The 22,735-nt window shown below is 39.0% G+C and overlaps 1 protein-coding gene across 1 annotated transcript; it reads left to right on the top strand.

Annotated features, from left to right (window-relative positions):
* The first annotated feature begins 6,747 nt into the window (after positions 1 to 6,747).
* igsf5a (immunoglobulin superfamily, member 5a) lies at positions 6,748 to 15,516 on the top strand. The gene is made up of 9 exons (XM_046411781.1): positions 6,748 to 6,945; positions 7,284 to 7,365; positions 8,806 to 9,123; positions 11,552 to 11,842; positions 12,640 to 12,759; positions 12,923 to 12,947; positions 13,040 to 13,137; positions 13,247 to 13,311; positions 14,621 to 15,516. Exons 2-9 carry the CDS (start codon positions 7,299 to 7,301, stop codon positions 14,726 to 14,728), a joined length of 1,092 nt encoding a protein of 363 aa, XP_046267737.1. The 5' UTR covers positions 6,748 to 6,945; positions 7,284 to 7,298; the 3' UTR covers positions 14,729 to 15,516.
* Positions 15,517 to 22,735: the final 7,219 nt, after the last annotated feature.

Below are 22,735 nucleotides of genomic sequence, written 5' to 3'. Positions count from 1 at the left end.
GCTGTTGGCCCAGATGCAAAGTTTCAACAGATATAGGGAAGAAATTGGAAGATTTTCAGTATATGCTTTCAGATTCTGTGCATTGTATGCACCTTTGCTGTACTTTGAGTAAAGCCAAAGTCAAATTTTCGTTGAGGTGGACAATAAAGTCACTACAACCAAATCTTAACTTCTGGTGATTTATTTTTTAGACAACCCTATGTCAGTTTGCGATAGTAAAGTTTCCCTGGATTTCTTTATCGTCAGAACTACACACCCATTACCCGAAGTGTCCTTTCCATTCCATGAAATATGAAAATTGCGGTCCAAGGATAGTTTTATGGAACCCATAGGCAAAGTACATTGGAAGGTTCACTGAAGCAGTCACCGATACTGTGTTGACACGCAGAGAAGTGGGTTAATGATCTCTATAAAACTGAAGTTTATGTTTGGTAACAGCAGTTATACATCCCAGCTTGTGCTAAAACAAGTATGACTGTCAGGACTACTTATGTAAATATTTCATAAATAAACCAAAATTCTCATAAAGGGAAGGAGAAAAACACAGAGAGATGAAATAGGGACAAAGACTTGAAGATACAATAGACAAAGTGTAAAAATTCATTCATCTTTGAAAAGTGGGTTTCAAATTTTCAGTCATGGAGTCCATCTCTCATTTGATACCTTGGAGATTTGCACCTTTGCTCAGCTTCTGCCTGCTTCTCACGGCCAGAGACGTGTAAACAATTAGTCACATGCTAATGCGGGCCGCAATCATTATGGTAATGACATCAGAAGTTTACTTCACCTCACAGGCCCATGTGTTAAAACAAGAAGGGGGGGGGGGGGGGGGGGGGGGGGGGGGGGTGTCTACACTTTGATTCTACACTTTGCAGTAGTACACTTTCTATTGTCTACTTAACTCAGGAAAGTATATACAACATAAGGTTTGCATTCCTTCTCATTCCCTTCATGGGAAATACAGTGCTGGGGTTCAATCCTTCACATTTGTATATTAACTTGGCTGAAAATGGCTCAGAATGACTGAAAAATGGCATAACCTTTCCTTCATGGCACATATGATCAGCATTATGTTTAGAACAGCATGGAGTCAGCTTTACAGCTTCATCTGTTTTCTTTACAACAGGTTAAATGTAATGTACTGATTTAACCTGACCCGAGCTTCTCTGCTCTGTCTACAAATGGCTTAGCAGGGCACAAAAATCAGCACGTTGTAAAAGAATGTCTTGTCCTTTGTGGGAGGCTCTCTCTGAAGATACTGTACATACATTACAGAAGGAGGGGGAAAAACGAAGGAAGGGGAGAGGGAGGGGGCTAAAGAATTAGGTAGGTCTCAGATAACAATGCTGTTGTTGTGTTGAGTATGGAGGAGCCTTTCCATCACAGCTGCTGCCTTTTACTGCCCTTTCCTTCATTTTCCCTCTTAAATTGTGCAACACTGGGAGGGCGAAACAACTCCAGACAGGAGAGGACCATTACTCTAGCAACTTCTCCTTCCTTGAAAAAAAATGATTGTTTTCAATCATAGAAAGAAGTAATCATGCAAAGCAGTCTCCCAGTTTTTCTTGTTTGTTTGTTTTTTTTTTGTGGCACAAATAATTAATATATTTGACTTCATGAAGGAATAAACAGAGCAATGAGTTGACTCAGAGATAAATGGAACAGAGACATTGGCATAATCCTCAGAGAAGGGAGACAGGATGAAGGTAAAGGTGACCTCATCCAAAGCCTCTTTGACAGAGGGCAACTTGTTCATTTATCTTCTTCACTCTCCCTATCTCTTACATAGACACACACACACACAGTCATGTTTCCATCACTGTTGAGAATATTACATAAACTTATATTAATTTCCTGGAGTTTCAGCCCACACGTAACCATAACAACAAACATTACTTACCTTAACCTAACACTAACCTCAACCTAACCTTAAAGCAAGTCTTCACCCTAATATTTAATGATTTACATTGTGGGTCATAAGTATGGTGGGTCGTCAGAATGTGACTGTGTAAACAGATTTTTGTCCTCACAACTACAGGAATACATGTACACACACACACGCCACTTGTTAGTAGGTGCTGATTGAATATTGTAGAGATGAAGAATGTGAATGTTAATGTAACTCCAGGTTTTATGAGTATTTGCCCAGCCATCTATGGCTGTCACTAGTGGGTTTGTCCCTAATGCCTACATGCAGCAATGAATACACTTTAATCCATGCCCACCTGCAGTATGGGCCCCCCTCACAGCCTCACCTTGTGCATAAATCGCTTACAGTCAGCTCCTGAAAAACAGCTTTTCATTCAACTTTCCAGTCAACCAGTGGAGCTGCACCTATACTTATAGAATCTGAAGTTAGAATGCGTGGGTAAGGTTCTATTTGTTATAGGCTTTGTGGAGTATAGCATATACCACACTGGGTTTGTCCAGTACCACAAGCACAAGCAATAATCCATGCCCAGCCATTTGTAATGGTGCATCACAGAACTCTGTTGATGCTACAATGGCACAACACAAAGGAATATCTTTCCCCATTCGTTTTTTTATATTAAATTTCACAGTTTACGTATTGCAATAAGAAACCATTCCCACCCCACAGGGAACATCTCATACCCTTGCTGTCACTCAGTATGTCTGCTATGGGTGTGTGCCTCGGGCTGCTGGGTTAGCAGATGAATGAGTTGAGCTGCAGCAACTTGTTCATCAGTGCAGGGCTGTTGAACTGATTGGTGGACTTCACCACAGTTGTGAAGGTGCAGTACATCAGTGTCATTGCTAGATAATTGTATCCAACTATTTCATGTGTCATTCACGCATGAGTAAACACACAACATTATCAAAATGAATGTAAACAAACAAACATGGCTGTTGTTGGAACTCACAGCTGTCATGCTAGTAGCATGAATGTATTGCACAGAAGTGGACATGACTGTGCTACTCAGCCTTGCCTCCAATTTTTTTCCAAGTGGCTGATTGCAGTATTGTAGCAAAAAATCCCCCCGCAGCCCAAATGACATTAGACCACCATTATGAAACAGGCGTTTAGTAGTTTTATGTTTGTAAAACTTTCCTCCAGTTGAGAAAAGGGATTAAAAAAAAATCTCTGAAGTCACCACAATTTAAGGTGGGACCAGTGGGAGAATCACTGCTCCATATATTCAACTTGACTCAGCCACAGTCACCAAATTTTTCTTTTTCTTGTCAGGATTTTATTTATTGATTGTGTCTAAAATAAATTGCCAACACTTCCTTTAAACCTGCTGCACTTTATAGAGGAATGTATAACATGGTATGCTTGTATATCAACTTCCAAACAATGAAGACCATTATTGATTCAAGGTACTTAGTAATGTGAGTGAAATTGAGAAATGAAAAGCATTGGAGTTACAATGAGAGGTCAAGCAGAAGCAGCATGTCCAGGCCACACTTTAACAAAAAAGATTTTCAGTGTCTGATTTTTCCAAGCTTCAGGTTAGACCATACTTCCCTTATGCAGTTAAGTAAAGTAAACAGTAAAGTTATAGGCAGCATACCAGGATGGCAGTTAAGGCAACAACCTTTTGGTCTGATAACATTTGGAAAGTGGAAAAGGACCAATATTTTTTAATTTCCCTTTCAAGTTAGTTTCGAACTAAAGTGGAAAGCTGGTGAAAGTTACTTATGTGCATGCTCTATGTGCCCCACAGTGTGGAAATAATAGTGGTAACTTTATATTTGTTTTCTTGTTGCTCATTAGGTTTTGTTTCCTCAAAATGATCGTGATTAGCTTAGGAAAAGTGGGAGCCCAATGTTGGGTCTCAGTGCAATTTATACACAAGGTTTAACCATGTGTGGGGCTTAAAACCGCAGGTGGACGTGGATTAAAGTTTTTTTTCAGTGCTGTGTGGGAGCGTGACGGATAAGCCCACTAGTGATAGCCCTAAAGGGCAGAACCTATACAAAGTAGAGCAGGTAGGCCTGGCCTATTTTCTTTACTGGTGTCTAGCAAAGCAACCACAGTGTTGCAGTTGTAGTATATACTGCAGGCATAGAGAGGTGACAGAGACGACTGTGAATGGATCAGCTGGACGTAAAGAAAATCTCTCTCTCTGTCTCTAAGTGGATTTCTTCCATGTGCAGCTTTTCCATATGGAGCAGCAGGTAAAGACAGATTACAGCAGTTTGTGAGAGAGGGGCTGCCGCACCACCAGAGTTCACAACACAAACTCATATAATTCATAGCAAACTTCCCCTCAGGGATTAATAAAGTCTCATTTTATGAACATTAAGAACAAATATTTCAAACACTTCAATTTAAATTAATGACGACAGATGATATTTTTATTCAACATTTACTTCTTCTGAATTGCAGTAGTCAGTTACTATATACAGTATCTTGTGTAATATGCAGTTTCTAAAAATAACATATTGTGTTTATTTAATTGTTTACTCAGCAGTCAAAGGAATGTGTTGCAGTCTAGGGAGGGGAGTGCCCGTGACCTGCCTTTAACACAGTCATTTACATGAGAGAGAGGGCGGAGGCTTGCCCCAGTGGTAACACAGCCTAATAAGCTCAGTAACAATAAACCTTAGTCGGCTTTAACCATTGAGTAGCCAACAGCTGACACAACAAAAACAAATCCTACAATGGCAATTAATGTATGCTCTGAAGGTGGACCCTTTTTGTTGGGAAAGTATTGCATCATGGGGTCATATCTTATTCTTTCAGATGAGTGGGCAATTGAATGGAACTAATTTGTGGTTGCAAACAATGCAATGAAACAATAGAATGGTTAGATGCCCTAGAAGTCAAGTGACTCACACTAGGATGAGCACAGATAATGAGTTATGACAGATGATCTCTGACACAGTGACTCTGATGGAAGAAGATGCCTTCCAATTGTATTCATTACAGACCATATGCAGGGGATCAGGGGGACTGCTGGTGCTGACCCTCCCCCAACATTTACTTCCTGTTTTTCATAGTTGTCTGCTTGCTTCTGACCATACAATACCGGCTGTGTCATTTCAGCCTGTAATTGCTGCCCTCATAAAAGCGTGACTGTTGGCCAGAGGAGTCGGTAGCATTGTGTCCTCACAGCATCATATGAGATCTGCTGATTAGGAGGGTTTTATGTTGTGCATAGTTAGATATAGTGCAATAATGTAAATAAACATGATGCATGTTAGTCATTTTATCTGCTACAGATTTAAAATATACAACATTTACTCTTTGACTCATTCAAGTCATGCAGAGGAACAAAATAATTTGTTCAAGTACTGTCCTTCAACAACTTTGAAGTGCCTTTCTTTATAATTATAGTCCACTACATTTCAGAGGGAAGTATTATATGTTTTATAATTATTTCGCAGCCATTTTTACTTGTTAGTTTACAGATTTACGTTTGACATGTGGTCACTTTCTTCAGTACAATGTAGTGTTATGGCTCAAAGTATTATAACTATATGAAGTAGTTAAAATTAGCCCAACTGCCACATTGAAGTACTGCTTACATGTTAATAATGTCATAACACAACACCAGCCTTTTCACATGATGACTGCTTTTATCTCAATATATCTTACTGTACTATGTACAGCACAGCATACATTATCCGTATACTGTATAAAATAAGATGCATTTTCATCAGTTGGTCTTCATGCATCCAGGCTTCCACTGAAACAGATTCTGGGCAGCTGGATTACATGTGTTTTCATATGAATAGGCGAGCTTATATTGGATAGAATAATACTGTAATGGTAACTCACTGTTATTGTCATGCTGAAAACATTTGTAAAATGTTTCTATGATCATAATGGATTCAATTTTGCATCTGTCACTTTCATTTATTTATTTACTTTTAAAATTTTGGCACCATATCACCTTTAAGGGTAAAAAAAACAATCACATTGGCCTTGATGGGGTTCATGAATTATCAATCAGACAGACGTAATTAAGCTAAAATGTGTATGAAACATATTCCTGCATAACCAAAATGATCCTACAGTGACCTCTAGTGTGTAAGGTGGAAAACCTCACTCAGTCAGTGCCACCTACCCATGAAAAGTGTTTATTTATTTATTTGCAGCTCATGTTGCAAAAACGGGTCAGAACTACAGCTGTATCCTTCAAACAGAACAGCAGCCTGTGTCACACTAAACGATCAAGGCGACCTTGGTGGTGCTGTTGCAGCCGTCCCACTGACACTCATCAAAAGTTATCACAGGTCCACAGGCCACTCCCCAGGGGGAGTGTGAACTCTTGTTCTTGTAAACAAAGGAGGTTGTGTTCACTTCCAGTCTTTATTTCTTCACTGACTGAATGAGCAATGATCAAAGTAGCCAGCATCCTTAATATCTTTAAACAGTAACGTATTTAGATATTTAAACATCAGGAGTTCACCCACCAACTGACATCAGATTCTCATTAAAACATTGCTCAATTCTGATGCACAGGCCTGGAAGGCATCAATAATTATTATTATAATTATATTAATTATTACTCAGGATGGTTAAGAAATGCCCTTTTCAGATGTCTGGTTTAGCTTTTTGTTATATTTTGCTCCCAGCTGAAGGGGACTGTTGATTCCTTCAGAAAAATGAATGAAATAAAAATTTAAATTATGCAGGAATTCAGTGAAGACTCTTCAAAGCATAAACAAACAAAAAAGAGACAGAGAGTGTATCAAGCAATCTGATGCAGACAATCTAATGTGGAACTCTTTTTGTGATAAGACGCAACTACCTCACCTGTCTATCCTGCCGGCAGGTGAAAACACCTGCCTCACACCCACAGCCAGCTGTATGACTATACCCTGCGATGATAAGGGCTGGCTTTCAATGGCCAGACTTGAACCTTGCTCCCTGTGAGAGTTTCGCAGCCTAAGGTGGAGTCCTGCCACTCACCTGCTGTTTCAGGAAATGAAGCTTTGATCCATTTCACTCACCTCAGCGGGAGCTCTCACACAGTAAGTTTGTTTAACTGAAGATGCTGTTACACTTGATGAATATTTAGTTTTGAAGGCAGAAATATGATGTACTGAGACAATGTATACGAGCTGAAGGTTTTGATATTAACACTAAGCAAGTATGGAAAAGCTATAAAAACGTGACGACAGCGTCACGTTTTACACCCACATTCATACGTGAGAGCTTATCATGAAGTCTCCTACTGCTTTTTGACTGACATTCACCTCCAATATCTTCACAGAACAAATACAATACAATACAAGAGCCTTTCCTGAACATTTCAGAGGACAATGAGTTTGCTGCAAAATCTAACAGATGTCCCTCCTTCTTCTTTCAGGATAACAACACCAGCATGACGTTTTCCCGGAAATCACGGAGTAACCTTTTCTACATCTGTTTATCACTGTGTTCAACTGGAGGTCAGGATTCATTATTTAAATAATGAAGTATACAAGTATATAAAGTCTGTAGTACTGTAGCTGAAGTACAGATTTCGTCATTTTCGTCTTTATGACAGTATTTATGCATTTAGTACTTATGGCAGTTAAATATAGAAGTTATATGTAGCTCTACTTTAATAAAAGATCTCCGATGTAAGTGGTGTGAGAGGAGATCAAACTTTGATTATCCCTATGGAGAAATGTTTAAGATGTTATCTAAACTGAAAGCATTTTGTCTGCCCCAGTTTTGTCAACTGATACTGAATGATTTTTAAGTCCAGTCTGTGACTATGAACTCAGGGAGAGTACGTTACGAGTTATGCTTTCTGAATACCACAGCAGGTCAAACAGGTTGCTCTTATTAGTTATTAATCATCACTCCTGGTGCTGCCCTGAATAATAGAAAAAAAAGAGCTGAACCAAAACAAGCTGGTGCAAATCTAATCAGTCATTCTCATCAAAATGTAAACAGTCCTGCTCATTTCAAACGCCTCTTAAAGGATGCAGCAATATCAAGAAAACATTCACAAACTCTGCCTCAACTTTGGTGCTCGACATGTGAAGGATCAGCCCAGATTAATGTTGTGTTTGAGTTTCAGTCTTGTCAAAAGACAACAAAACAAAACCAGTGTTCTTTGTGATATTTACATTGTGTATTTTGAGCAAACTCAAACATGTGTTAATCAGTGGTTTGAACAAAGAGCTGTATGTGCCTCCACCTTTTTTCTTTATTTTCTTACTTTGCGTTCCAGTGCATGATTTACTTATGTTGTTGCTTCACCTTTTCAGTGGTGTGAATACCAGCAATCTGCTGACTGACAAATTTGTAAAATTTAGCTAAAAGCTTGCTTTCACTATCAGTTCCTCCTTTTCTAATTAAAATAAATAATTAATAATATACATATTACATATTTTTACATATGTTTGTTTCAAAATTCTGATCATACATTTGCTGAGGCTACACTGAGGCCAGAGTAACATTGCTTACATTTGTGACTAACAATAAGTTTGAAAATAAGGCTTTACTTGATCCATTTTATGATTATGATGATTATCCTGTCTCTCATTTCCATCAGTTACGTATAATAAAATACAAGGAGGCACAGTAATTATGAGTGAAAGATAAAGTAAATGTAAAAGTAAAGTAAATTTTCATACACAGTGGCACATTTTTTTATTCCTGTGTATTTGTAGCCCTCAAACCGAACATGAAGAGGCACTGTACATAAACTGTACTGAAGATCTTTATGTTCTTCCAAGAACATGGTAATGTGACAAGATACAGCCGAACATCCTCTCAAAATAAAGAGGCCTGTGCCATAAAAACAACATCCAAAGAGTGTTTTTTTATTTCTTCTGTTGTAAACTCTATAGCTTGTCTCTCATTCCTGCTTGACATGTTGTCTCTTTTATATTCAGTGGTGTCACAAGGGTTCCAGCTGGAGCCGCTGAATTCCACAGTGCTACAAGGATCTGATGTGCAATTCAACGCCACGGTGCAGGGAAAATGGGATTTCATGACTTGGCATGTTGGAGACCTTCTGGTTCTGTCTGTTCTATCCTCCAGTACCAGTAACATAACCTCATCTTCACAGCAGTATTCAGCCAGCTTCTGCTCCAGCGACACCAGCTGTGTGAGGTTCACTATCCACAATGTCACCCGCAGCCAGTCCGGGTCAGTCATGTGCAGCGTGCTGGGATCGTTTGGGTCAAAGACGGCACAGCTTTATGTACAAGGTAAGACATATTGACACCTATTAGGCTGAAATGTTTATTAAGTTTTGGTAGTTTGGTTTTTGGTATTTTAAAAGGTACATGCTACTTTACTTTACTACTCTACACCTTGAACCATGATCTCACTGTGGATGCAAAAAACTCTGAAGAGGACATTCGCTTTAAGGGTTCCAGTGATGCTGAAATGTATGCACACTGTCCTAAGATTTCTACATTCACACTGCAAAATAGCTTTCAGTAAAGTAACAGTGGAGGTGTAATGACAGCGATGTACTGTGAATGGCAGCAGTGAGCTCCAGCTGTATTTTCAGTAGCTTCTGGAAATATTATCTAATAAAAATGAAAGAGAAAGAAGCTTCAAATTCATAACAAAAATTGGGGGAACCACAATTCAACCACAATTGCAACTTTCACACCCAAGAGTATGTTACTAGATGACCAGTGGAGGGCTCATTATGTCCCCATCACCAATGAAGGGAGTGATACATAGAGGAGATTTGTTCATTTCAGTCAACTTAAAGTGATTTTCATCCATACTGACACAAGATGTGGAAATATGCAGAAAAACTACTTTGAGTGTGTCTTTATGAGTGAGCGTGTAGAAATTTCCAGCTGCGAGTATAACTACCCTTTGTTCTGAGAAGAGTTGTTCTTTTAAAGTGTGAGGGCAACCTAAATAAACTGTTACCACATCACAGAACTATTTCTACTATAATAACTATTACTACTACAATATTACTACATATACGTTACAGAATTCTAACAAAGATACAGGTAAGAAAACACATGACAGCCATGACTAATGTGTTTTCAGATGGGTGTGAGGGGATTAAATCATTTAGGCCACATCTATAATGTGTTATAGTGTCATTAATAGTGTATTATCATGCATTCACAGTGATTTCTAACAACACTCATAAACACACATAGTGCTTTCTGGGCTATAATGATATCAAAAGTTAACATTGTATGAGTTCAATAAAGTGAAGTCCATATTGATGTGTCTATATTCATGCTGCCTAATCATAACGTTTTATTAATGGTGGTAAGTAAAGTGTACGCATTTTCATGCATTTAGAAGAATCTATGCATCATAAGTGATTATTAATATACTGCACTGACAATTGTAGCATATTTTGTGTCCTTAGTACAGTTTACTGTTGAGGTGTGTAAAGGTGAGTAGAGTTATTCCTAAGGTATAACTAGTGAAGGGCATTCATGAGACACTTAAACCTATAATTCATTAAAAGTCACATTGATACAGTGTATCATAAAGCATTATGTGTGATTATGAATGTAGTCATAAAGTATTATGAATGGTCACATAAAACACTATAAATGTGATCTTCATAGAAACCAAATTTTCAGTAACAGTTTCCAGTTAGTTTCCAGTTTCCGGTTCCAGTAACAATGCTAACATGTTGATGTTTAGCACGTATGTTAACTACCTTAACTTTACCGACAGGGCTAAAATACTAAAATCATTAGTATTGCTGATATGCACAGTTATTAGACATATTAAAAATCTGACCTGATGGTGGTGCTAGATGAAAAGTTACAGTATCACCGAGGTTATAACAATAAATCCTGAAGGAAATGTTTAAGTCTAAACCAAATTACAAGGTAATTCTTCTGGTATTTGTTGAGACATTTCACTCAAAACCACATAGTGTGTCAACTTGCTGGCAGTCAGGAATCACCAGTCATTTGGATTCACCGTCTGTGTGAATATGTGCTCGCAAAATCTTGTGCCAGTTCTTCAGTGAGGTGTTGAGCTATTGTGCGAGATATGTTTAGCCAACATGTTACCAAATAAAAAGTCACCAAAGTCAATAGGATTTATCATCTGGGAATATCCATGCAAAATTCCATGGCTCTCCATTTAATGACTGACATTTTCTTCCTCAGTCCCATGCTGCTCTCATGGCTGAAAAGCAACTGAATTGTATAAACACAGGGCCTAAAGTAGCAAATTATCAGAAAATAACCATAGATGTGTATTTGTGTTACGAGACCCTGTGGTTAACAACATCTTGTGGTATCATGAATATGTTTTGAAAGTTGTTTTGAAAACACTGCCTTATAAATACACTAGAAGTGGGATATGCTTTGACATCAGATACTCAGAAATGCAGATGCAGGGACAGAGAAAATCTCTTACATAAATGCTAATGTTTTGATTAGAGTTACTTGAGTTACTAGTTTACCTGATACCAGTACAAGGAACACTTTCCCATGTCAGCTTAACTCTGACTTGGATTCGATCTGAACACTTCCATTAAATATTTGTCTCTGTGACTCAAGTATGCTCTCTCTTTCTATATATATAGGGCTCCTATTGGGGACCTTACAAGTTCTCATTGCTCAGTGGCTAAGCTGAAAACTGGGTCAGAAAAATCATGCTGTGTTCTTGCCTGTCTTGACTTCTCAGAGAGCGGTAAGGTTAGCATCATGGAAGGGAACATGACGGTGGTACAGGACCAGCTCGTGAAGTTCCAGTGTGTAGCATCTGCTTGGTTCCCCATACCTACTATCGGCTGGACCCAGAATGGTGAAGCTGTGAACAACAGTCTGTACAACACCACCAGCACGGCTGATGGGGATTCCTTCAACTCCACCAGTGTCCTAAATTTCCAGGCAGTGCGCAACACGATAGTGGAGTGTTGGGCTACTGTGCCAGCACTGACAAACCCACAAACTAGCTCTGTCTTCTTGGTGGTTGGTAAGAGGATCACATTTTTTCTCTCATTGTGTCTGGAACAAAGCCTCTCCCAGCTTCTCTGCCTTTTCTAAGATTGAAAAATCCAACTGTTTTGCTGTTAACTTAGTTACCTATTAAACACGCCAAGTAGAGGATATTAAAATGCTGTTTCTTGACTGCTCCCTGTCAGTATTATCAGTTAGACCAAGTCTACTACTCCACCATAGCTCTTTTAGGCTGTACTTGATACAGCAGGGCTTTGAGCTGAATGCTAACACCAACAGGCTGTAATGCTTGTGGCAATTCACTCACAACCAAAAAATGGGAACATTATGGTGGTGCTACATCAGAGACATGGGGATTTCAACTCTGTGCACCAGGATTATCTGTACCAAATTTCACGGCAATCTATCTAACTGATGCAAAGTGGTGAACAGACCCACAGACCGACATTGCCATCCATAGAGCCTTATGGTGGATGAGAAGAAGGTTTGGATAAGCAGTACCAGTGGTTTCTTAAACTGCAAGGTGAAAACCACAGTATGACACATGAGATGTGTCAGAAAAAAGTTGTTTTTCTCTCTCAGTAGCATCATCTGTTCAAGGTGTATTGATGGTGTAATGTCCCTTGTCCACATTTAAACCAATGTATTAGTGATTTTGTGTACTCGTTTTTCAAAACTTTAAACTCTATATTGTGCTTCTTCCCTTTTTTGGATGTACTCAGCATTTTTAATTTGACAGTTTAATTCCACAATAACCAGCTGTTAGGTCTTTGAATCGCCCACTCACAATTCTGGTCTTTCCTCCTGCAATAGATCCCAAGCCCACTGACTGGACTGTGCTCATAGCTGTGGTTGTGTCCATTGGAGGTGTTGCTCTACTGGTTTTGCTCATCCTAGGAATCATCTTTTGCTACAAACGCAGGAAAGAAAAACGTAAGGCTCTCATTAACAGTCAAACACAACTTTCAAACGTGTAGATGACAAGGATCAGAGATGCTGAACTCACTGCTCTTTGTTCGACTTGACATACAGTACTTTTGTAACTATATACATACTACTGTATTAATCATTTTGTCATCTTAACAATCCTTTCCAGAACCCAACTACCAAGATGAAATGAGGTAAAAAATTGAATATTTTATTAGTCCTTGACCACTACTTCATGTTTCCACTTGGAGTAAAATTATCTGTTGCTGTTCTTGCTTGTTTGTAGTAGGAGGGTGAGAACACAGAGCGAGATAGGTGGCATCAATGCAGCTGAACAGACAGAGGGACAAGTGAACGCAGGATATGTGCCGGAGGGTCAAACAAGTAAGACTGACAAGAGCACAAAAACACCCAAGTTCTAAATGAAAATATTCAACAAACTGTCACTCGGTCACTACAATTCAAAACTCCTGTCTCTCCTCTCTGTTCGCAGACGTCGCTCCCAGTGAGCACTCTGACAGCGGCTTTTGCCAGGCAAATGGCTCCGGTGTTGTTGAGGTGGGGTCACAATAACAATGCTAAAATGCTGATGTTTGGTTTTCCATGTTCACTGTTAGCATGCTAATATTTATTGATTAGCACTAAACACAAAGTAAAACCGAGGCTAATGTAAGAGGGTTTGCAAGTGTTTTGTTATAAAGCAAAACTCGGAACAAACAAAAATTTTCATGACGACACCATTGGCACTGCATGGAAAGTCAAGGGATCAAGGGAGTTTTTATAATCCACCTTGAGAGGGGATGGCAAGCACTTGGCGCTATTGCCAGTTGTTCAGACATATAGCTACACAAAAAAAGGTCAATGTCATGTGACCTCAAGTGGTGGACCAACTAACTGACCAACATTGCTATTGCTAGAGTCACATGGCTAAAAAAGGGCCTGACTGCCAATGAAAAGGGCACTTCAGAGACCCAGTGTGGAGGATTTAGTGGCATCTAGTGGTATGATTGAAGATTGCAATCAATGAATTATAACCAATTAATCACCCCTTGGCTCACCTTCCCCTATGGTGACAGGCTCTCTTTAAAGATAGTTTGTGGTTTGTCTGTCCTGGGCTACTGTAGAAACATGGTGTAAGAGTACCTGCCCTGTAGATATAAAAGGCTCATTTCAAGGAAATAAAAACATAGAAACATAATTATGAATATTATACTCAACTTCTGCCCCAAAGTCCACAGTAAAATAGAAAATGAATTCTATAATGTATTTCCTGCTCTCTCCCACACAGCCATAATCTTTATACAATGCTCATTAAATAGAGCTTCGAGAGAATACTAGAAACATGGTGGCCATCGGGTCACAGTGTTCATCCATGTGGAGTCAAACATGTTATTCCTTTGAGCTCATGGCGTATCCTTCTACATGGCCTCAGAAAACTTTAGAGATAATGATTTATGCAGATCACTTTGCAAGTCCTTTACAAATGAAATATAGAAATTACAAGCCATGTGAATTTATCATCTTTAATAATAAAGATGCAAATCATTTTACATGTCATTCATCAGGCATGGCACATTTGGATAATTCATTGCTTGGTCATTCAGTTAATTTAAGTAATGAATGAGATGCCTGTTAAACAAATGTTTTATTTAAATCCACAGTTACTGCCTAATAATTTCAAGATGATTGCCTTTTCAGTGCAGCAATACATGTGTTAAATACATTTTCTTTAATGAAATTGAAATGAAATAGCAAGGAAGGAAAGGCTGGTGAAATGAAAAAGAAAATAAAAAAGGCTGGTTACATTTTGATATCTTTGAGAAGAAACTTAGATACATTATTAATATGCTGTGTTTTTATTTTTTAGATGCCTGATATTGTAAAGAGTAACCCTGTAAGAAATGGCGACAGAAGTGCCGACAACACTGTGGATGAAGCAGGCTTCAAGAAACACAGACATGTCACCATTGTGTAAAGACAGACAGAGGACAAAGATGTCCTCAAATGTTTACAGGTTTTGGCAGAAACATGCACAGCACCTTGTTGCTTTATTTTGGCTTCCAAAGATTGAAGAAATACGGGAGGACTGAATCTACCCAGAACAAGGACTAACGTCAAGGCTGTTGGCAGAGGAGACGTAAAGTATACTGGGAATGTATTTTGTTCACTGCCTGTATAACGCTGTATCAGCAGAATGTAAACTTCATAAATCACATATGCTGAAAAGACATTTAGCTTGCAAAAAAATGTGCGTCCTTTCTGAATGTGGCTTTTGAAAGAGCTACAATAAAGATTTGCATGCATTTGCAGGGGCAGCACCCTCACAGACCAAGTTAGCGCAGCTAACAGCTTAACAGCTGGAGACACAGCTGAGGCTGTACCAGCACAAACTCTTGGTTGTTGGTAGCTTAACATACCGAAACTATATTTTGGCTATGTTTAGTTCATTTGTACGAAACCATTTTTATTCAAGCGTTCTATAATTCAAATTGAATATCAAAAGGGAATGTTCTGCATCTGTAAATGTCAGAGAACTGAATCCTTCTTAAATGTAATACTTAGATGACTGCTTTCTGATCAGTTGCCTGTTTTTAAGAAAAGATAAAATAGAGATAAACCAATAAACAATTCCGTAAACGCAGCAGTGATTCAAAGATTCAAACAAAGGAATATTTTACATGTATAAATTGTCAGTACCTTCTAAAACCAATTTCCATTTGTAATTAAATTCTACTGTCTACTGCATACATACATTTTGAAATAAGGGCCAATTAACCTTTACTTTTCCAATTCTTTTAGCATATTTATTTCATCCATAAAGCGTTAAAATAAATAAAATGGAAATATCCTGTATTTTACCAGAGAAAATAATTTTCATAAAGATAACGTAGCTTTAATTAAATACGACCTCCACTTTACTTTATTTTCATTCCTGTGACATGAGTTTTTAAAGTCCTTGCATTCAGTTATTGGAGTCACATTTTATTCTGTCTTCAATGCAAAACAAAAACAGCAATAAAATGTATTTGACTGTTTGCTAATAAGGAACAACTGTATCTTCTCTGCATGATATGGATGCAAATTGCAGTTGGAGGACTTTCACCAGGAGACTGGGTTCTGTGTCCCACGTGAAACTGACAGTCAGCACTCACTGAATATTTTTAGTCTAATTTGATTCATACATTGTTATATTCAACAGCTCTGCTTCAGAGGGCGCATCTTTTAAGCCCCATTCAGTCCAAATCAGGCATTGCACCGATTAGCAGAGGGTTTTGTGACAGCGTGGGAGGACACACCTGGGAGAGTATTGTGATTTAGTCATTGAACTCCTCCTGGATGCTCAGTTTCTGGCCCTTGGGCCCCTCTTTGGGTTTCTCCATCCTCCCTGCTGGCAGCACAATTGTTTGAGGCACCAACAAGCAACATAATAGAATTTTTTTTGGCCTTTATGACAGTATCTATATCAATATGACACCAAACACATGTTAACCAGTACTTATGTCAAAACATGAAAACAATCAGATTTGGTCTGAAAGGGGCCTTACTCAAGCCTAACAAGAGCAGCAGCAACCAGCAGCAACCAGCAGCAGTACCCTCAACAAACCTAACTGAAGACTAAACTAAAGTACATGTGGCTATACAGGAGATAATTAGGTGTATATGCTACAAATACAAAATAATGCACACACTGCTAACAATGCTAAATAATCTGAGTAAGATGTATGCAACAACAGCTATGTGGCTTTATCCGTTTACTGATGTATGTGCAGTGTGAATGTAACGTGCATCAGGTTAACAAACTAAGTCATCTATTAAGGATAAACTGTAAAACAGTAATACGAAACTAAGGTGAGTGCAGGAGGGTGTGTGGCACCGGATGCAGCAATCACCTGGGGCCACAAGAATGGAAACAAAATACAATGACATATTTGTGCTACAAGGATACATTTATTTTTTCAGACTGCCCTTTCATTTTTGCTTGAGTCAGAGCCTGAGAGACAGAGCTGAGTTGTAATGAGCAACCAGAGACACTGCTGACCTGATGAAGGCACTAATGAACCAGCTGGTTGTTTTCCAACCACAAGTAATCTCATACCAACTAAAAAATATTTTTTCTGGAATTTTCGCCTCTAATCACAAGAAAGACATATGAGAGTTAAGTCAGAATAATTCCAGTTGGGTTTATGTGAATTAGATTTCTGATGGAGGAAGTCCAGATTGTTTTAGTGGCAAAACAGAAACTGTTGAAATGATTGAAACGTTTCACAGGGGAATTGTACCTGTGCGTGAGATGCACCCTTAAAGATCTGATCCTGCTCTCTAATGTATTTAGCAGTTCACATTCAATATGACCACTCAGCATGGTTTTTGCACTGCTGAGTCAGCTCAACTCCAATGGTCTTCACCTGGCAATGAAACTATGCTGGACCTGTTGGCCAAGGTGCACCAGCAGGAAGCAAACCCACCCCGGTTGAGCTTTAGGATCAGATACAAGTCAGTGATCGCAATTCTTGTCAATTATCAGTTATCAGTTCGTATCAGTTAGGTCATAACATGATGTCACTGTGCTATGGCAGAGTTCCACAGTATCAGGTCCAACTAATTAGGGGTTTAATTTAATTCATGACTGGATTTAATACCACTTAATCGCCACTGCAAGTCTGAGTGGAGATTTGGGGGGGTCTGCCTCTTGGCTTTAATCTTGTGAATACTTCAGTCTGCTCAACTTGTAGAAGCCTTGATGTCTATGTTTGACCAGTCAGCAGATTCATGACCTCCCTGCATTCCTCAACAAATTCATGCAGCACTTCCAACACTCAGACTCTCCATCTGCCCAAAGCTCAACATGAGACATGAATACATCTTTGCACAGATCTGCTGCTCCCACATCTGATTTCAGTTTGGATTTCTTTTTTCTTTTTTGGGGGGTTGAAGCTAATTTAGGATAGTGCTGCCACAATTAGCGGATGAACCGATCAATAAACTGCAAGAAAATTAGTGGCCAACTTTTGGAAAGCTGGTTCCAGCATTTTAAATGTAAAGGTTGGCTGCTGTTCTTTGTCAAATATGACAAAGAACAGCAGCCAACCTTTACATGTTTGGACTGGTGTTTGGACAAAAGAAACAAACTGAAAACATTTTGCACCTTGGGAAATTGTGAGGAGAATTTCTCAAATTTTTGACATTTTATAGACTAAACGATTAACCAATTAATAGAAAATGATTGACATGATTGATTTTTAAAGAAAACACCAGTAAGTGGTAAGCCTTACACACATGCTTGGATAGTTATGTTGCAATGCAAATGTCACTTTATTCAATTTTAAAACAAATGATTAGTGACACTGACTGCAGAAGTAATGTGTTTTGGTGTGCTGGCAGAAAAAAGGTGGCGCATGTTTGGTAAAGAAACACAATCATAAAATTATCCTTTCCCATTTATGCTTATCAAAAAACATCAAAGGTACCGTGTTTCTCAATGTGGCTTACTGGATACAAGAAATTATTAATGCCACATTCTTTCCCAGTTTATTGGGCCAGCTCTTACGCTGCTGGCACAGAGAACATATAGGAGTGCTAGTGAAGACAGCTGTCACGTTTCCAACAGTCGCTGGAGTTCAACTTGAAACTGTAGTGTAGTTTCAGAGCTGTGGTATTTTCTGACAAAGCTACTGTATTTAAGCTGAACTTGTAAGTGTTTGATTTTGTAATAGCTGATGGTGTCTCTTCACCACAAAGAGATAATACTCAGATCAGGTTGTTAAGTGTAATGATTTTCTTTTCTTTTTTTTTTTTTTGACGGAAGAAGAATCCAGCTAAGATATTCATCATCGTGCCAACAATCCAAAATATAGTCCATAGCTGCAATCATACCATGTGTTCTACCTTCTCAGAAATCTACTGAAGCACCAATCAAGAAACTAAGAGGAGATCTGAGCCACTGAGCAGCCATTGAAGGATTTGTAATCACGTGACCCAAGAGAACATGACACTATTGCAGGAAATGCAAACTGCATCCATTTTAGATGTATCAAACTGCGCAGCTGTCCAGGCTCTCTGAAGTTTCTATCCCCTCTTCTGGTCGTGTCAGATCTTTTCCACTGATGCGCTGCCATATGCTGTTGATCTGAACATAGTGAGAATGTTGTCCAATAACACGTTTGTTCTTTTTTTTAAATTGTGGTGTGCTATGTATGAAAATCTTTTGCAGAATGAATACTGAAGGGTAGCCATGGCTCAAAGATAAATGAAATAAATGATGGTGTCCACCCTCACTGAAATGATAATAAACCAATCAATGCTGGTCCCCTGGACCTTTGTGGAGGGGATTGGAGGAGTGTGACTTGGGGGAATATTACAGTACAAGATACAGAGTAGCTACTGTATTTGTTTCAGCAACTGTATTTGGAGTTGTGTTTTCTGGCCACATGGTGAATATAAATCCAGTTTTCTCCACCAACTCCTGCTGCCAAATGTTCCACTTGAGTGTGTTCACCAGTGCAGTCTGAGTTTCTGCTGCTGTAGTGTACAGTTAGAAACAATACTGATGGAAAAGTGATGGTGATATTGATCCATTGTTGATTTTAAAAGATTTATTGTAACAGCTACATTGCATAGTCTACTGCTGGATTTGGATAAGAGGCAGAAAATCATGTGTGAAGATCCAGGAACTTCTCATCAAAGCATGCAGTTTTGTCCACTGCAAGCATCACTGAGTTTTGTGTTTCAGTGTCTGGACAAATGATGGGAGTGATGAGTGCTGCTGTGTCAGCCTGACATGCTCACAGAGAGCCTTGATGGGGAGTGAGGCTCTGCTCTTACAGCCAGCAGTAAGAACTCTTCACATCTGGGAAATCCAACACTAAATTAGATTACCTACTCTGTTTATGTTTCCATATTGGAAAATTACATTAGAGCCTGTAATATTTGCTTTCATTTAGCTTCTTTCGCAGTACATGGGATCAATAGCAATACATAACATTGACGGTGTATTGACTTTACTTTAGATGGTTGTTCACGTTTTCTGTGACGTGACAGAAGAAGTATCTTGTGTTTTATTTTATGTTATTGCAGTTTACAGAATTGTAATTTGATCATGTTTGGTGCTCTCTTGGCTCTAATAAACATAGATACTTACTTAAACAGCACGCTAGCAGTGACTGAAAGAGTTAATGAACAGAACTAATAGAATTAATGAATAGAGCTGTAGTAATGACTATTGATAAGCCATATATAGTGTGGCTTGTCAGGTCATGCTGGCTTTCAGGTCCATTCCCTAAGCAGTTTTACCATTACATAAGGAATGTTTAGCAAATTAATCTCCCAAAGCAGACTTCAATCATCAAATTGGCTCTGTGCAAGGAGCTGGGATGGCATGGGTGCCTCCTGCTGGCATAAGCCACGGACTGGCAGAACATAATGGAAATTAAAGTGCTGTATGTTGACCTTACAAGTTTAAAGTGAGAAATGTTACTTGAAGATTATCTGTAAGTAAAAACAGCACTAGCACCTTCAATAATCACAACTGTTTTTTTAGAGAATTCATTTTTGCTTTGAATTTTTAACAAAGTTTGAAATATTTTATGTTTTTATATTCAGAACCCATTCAGATTTCAGTTTGTAGTATCATAACTGTAGCAAGGTAGGTTGATTAAAGTTGCTATGGAGATGTTTTTTACTTCTCAAGCAGCAAGAAATGCAGCATTGCATTGGTGAACATTACTACATACTCCACAGCAGAAATGAAGTGTTTATTTGCTATATAATCAGGTTGACTGAGGCCAGTGCTGATCAAAAAGAAATCTGTGACATTTGTGCGCATGTGTGTGTGTTAGTTACAAAGCATCACACATACTTTTTAAATTCTTTTGTAAACAAGTGAAACACACTGCATCATGCTGTGAAGTTGTGCTGACTTATATTAGCAATGCAGATGGGACTGATTTAGACCTTACCTCAAACAGTATAATGCACTAATAAAAACTGTCAGAAAAAATGCTGAAAGATGCATCTTCAAAGAAACAATACCAAAAATAGCAGGTCCTAAGGTAGCAGCTATTATCTATAAATGGCTCAGAACATTAGAAGAGGCAGAATACAGCTGGGCGACTGTCAGACTGACAGAGAGAAAGACTCGCCATGCTTCTAGTAACGGATAACCCTGCAACTTAGCTTGCAAGGAGAGAACACAGCTGACTGAGTGCTCACTTTGTCACACTGTCAATACGTCTCTAGGAGATGGAGGCAGAGTTTGCAGATTTGATCCCCGTAAAAGCCAATATGTTCATCAACTGCTAGGCCTCGGCTGGATTCCAACTTACAATACATTCTAACTCTCACAAAATAGGTAACACATTGCCAATGAAACCTGCTGCTTCCTGCTGTAGATTAGAAGAGTTTATGTGGAAAATGTGTTTGTTTCTTTGACGCGGCTGCCTTTCCCTGTGGCAATTAGCCACATGGTCTACCGCTTGCCCTGTTCTTTCTCCTTTCACTCCCATCTGCCCTGCAGCAGCCACTCATAGATTCATTGTGCCTGTGCCAGTTCATCAGTGTTGCTCTGTTGTTCCATGCCATTACTTTTAAACCTGATGCCTGTACATTCAAATGTGTAACCCTGTCTGATGGTCCAGTAAGCCCCGCATCTTATTTTCATGAATAAAGCATTGATTAGCTCTAGCTGCATTGTCTGCATTTGGGTTGTTTCTGTTGTCTAGTGATGTTAGATTCATCAATTGCTCTTTTTTCACGATTCTTAAAGAGGAATAAGTTAACACATTCCCTTAGCTGGAGAATGAGTGAGGGGAGACGGACTGTTGTACTGCTAATACAGTAATTTAAAGCACAAACTCGCAGCAATGAGCACCCTGGCTGCTGGGTCGAGTAGCCGATTGTGACTGAAAGAATGAAAGGTATGTTCATGACGGCTATTTTGCTTATGTTTGCATGATTATGGCATCTAGTACGGTTGGTTGTTTACATTCAGCAAGCTTGTGAATAGTAGTGAAGGGATTAATAAAAAACCAAACTGAAACAAGTCATTCATGAGTCGGTTCCCTGTTGGTGGCTGAACAAGATGAACTGGGTTACTTTAAAGAACTGGTCTCATCGGTGCCGTTGTCCTGGTCACACCAGTTGTGACACATACTGTATAGTAACTGTGTTGATGATTCAGACAGACTGTCAGCACCCTCTTCCTGTTATCTTTCTCAGTGCTGTAAGACAGTGTGGCAGATTTCCTGCTAATAGAAGCAGAAACAGCCTTCACCTCTACAGTATGATCTTGTTGCTGTTGCCACTGTAATTGCACTAATGTGATAATGAATGGTAGTGTTAAAGTATAGCACCTTAATGAGACCCCACAAATTTAAAGAAAACAGTGAGTAATGTTCTTCAGTTGCCTATCTACAGGCTGGATCGAGCCCAGTCATTACAGTAGATCTCTGTCAGCTTTCTGGTGCCCCCTTGTTTACATCATTATTTTGTATTCTTATCTATCGCAGCTTTAATGAGCGCTTCGATCAATGAGCTGCAAATGAAAACGTGTCCAAGCAGTTTAGAGGAGTCCTATGATTGCCTTTTCGCCTTTGATTCTTGCCACCAGCAATAATGACTCAGCGTGCCCACAGACCCGTTTGTGTGTTTACCATAATTGTGTTCACGATGCAGCAAAAATGGATATCAGCCTGGTTCCAGACCTCTGAATTACTGCCCATGCCTCAGATTTTTTCAATCATGTGTACAGCAATTCAGTCTCATTATCAGGCTGACTACACACTGCAGAGTGGATTACAACATGAACGTGTTCCCAGATACAAGTTGAATTCCCTACTCACAGTCCGTCTTACAATGCATTTCAATAGGATTTATTTTGAAGACACACCTCACTATTTGCTGCATTTAATCACTGTTTGGAATGGGCAATTAGAAATAACAAGAAAGATGCAGAAAGTATTTTCTAAAACTTGAATCATATTCTTGG

Source organism: Scatophagus argus, chromosome 14, assembly GCF_020382885.2.
Source record: "Scatophagus argus isolate fScaArg1 chromosome 14, fScaArg1.pri, whole genome shotgun sequence".
NCBI lineage: Eukaryota > Metazoa > Chordata > Actinopteri > Scatophagidae > Scatophagus > Scatophagus argus.
The sequence above is the reverse complement of the archived record's forward strand: the minus strand, read 5'-3'. Positions and strand labels throughout refer to the sequence as shown.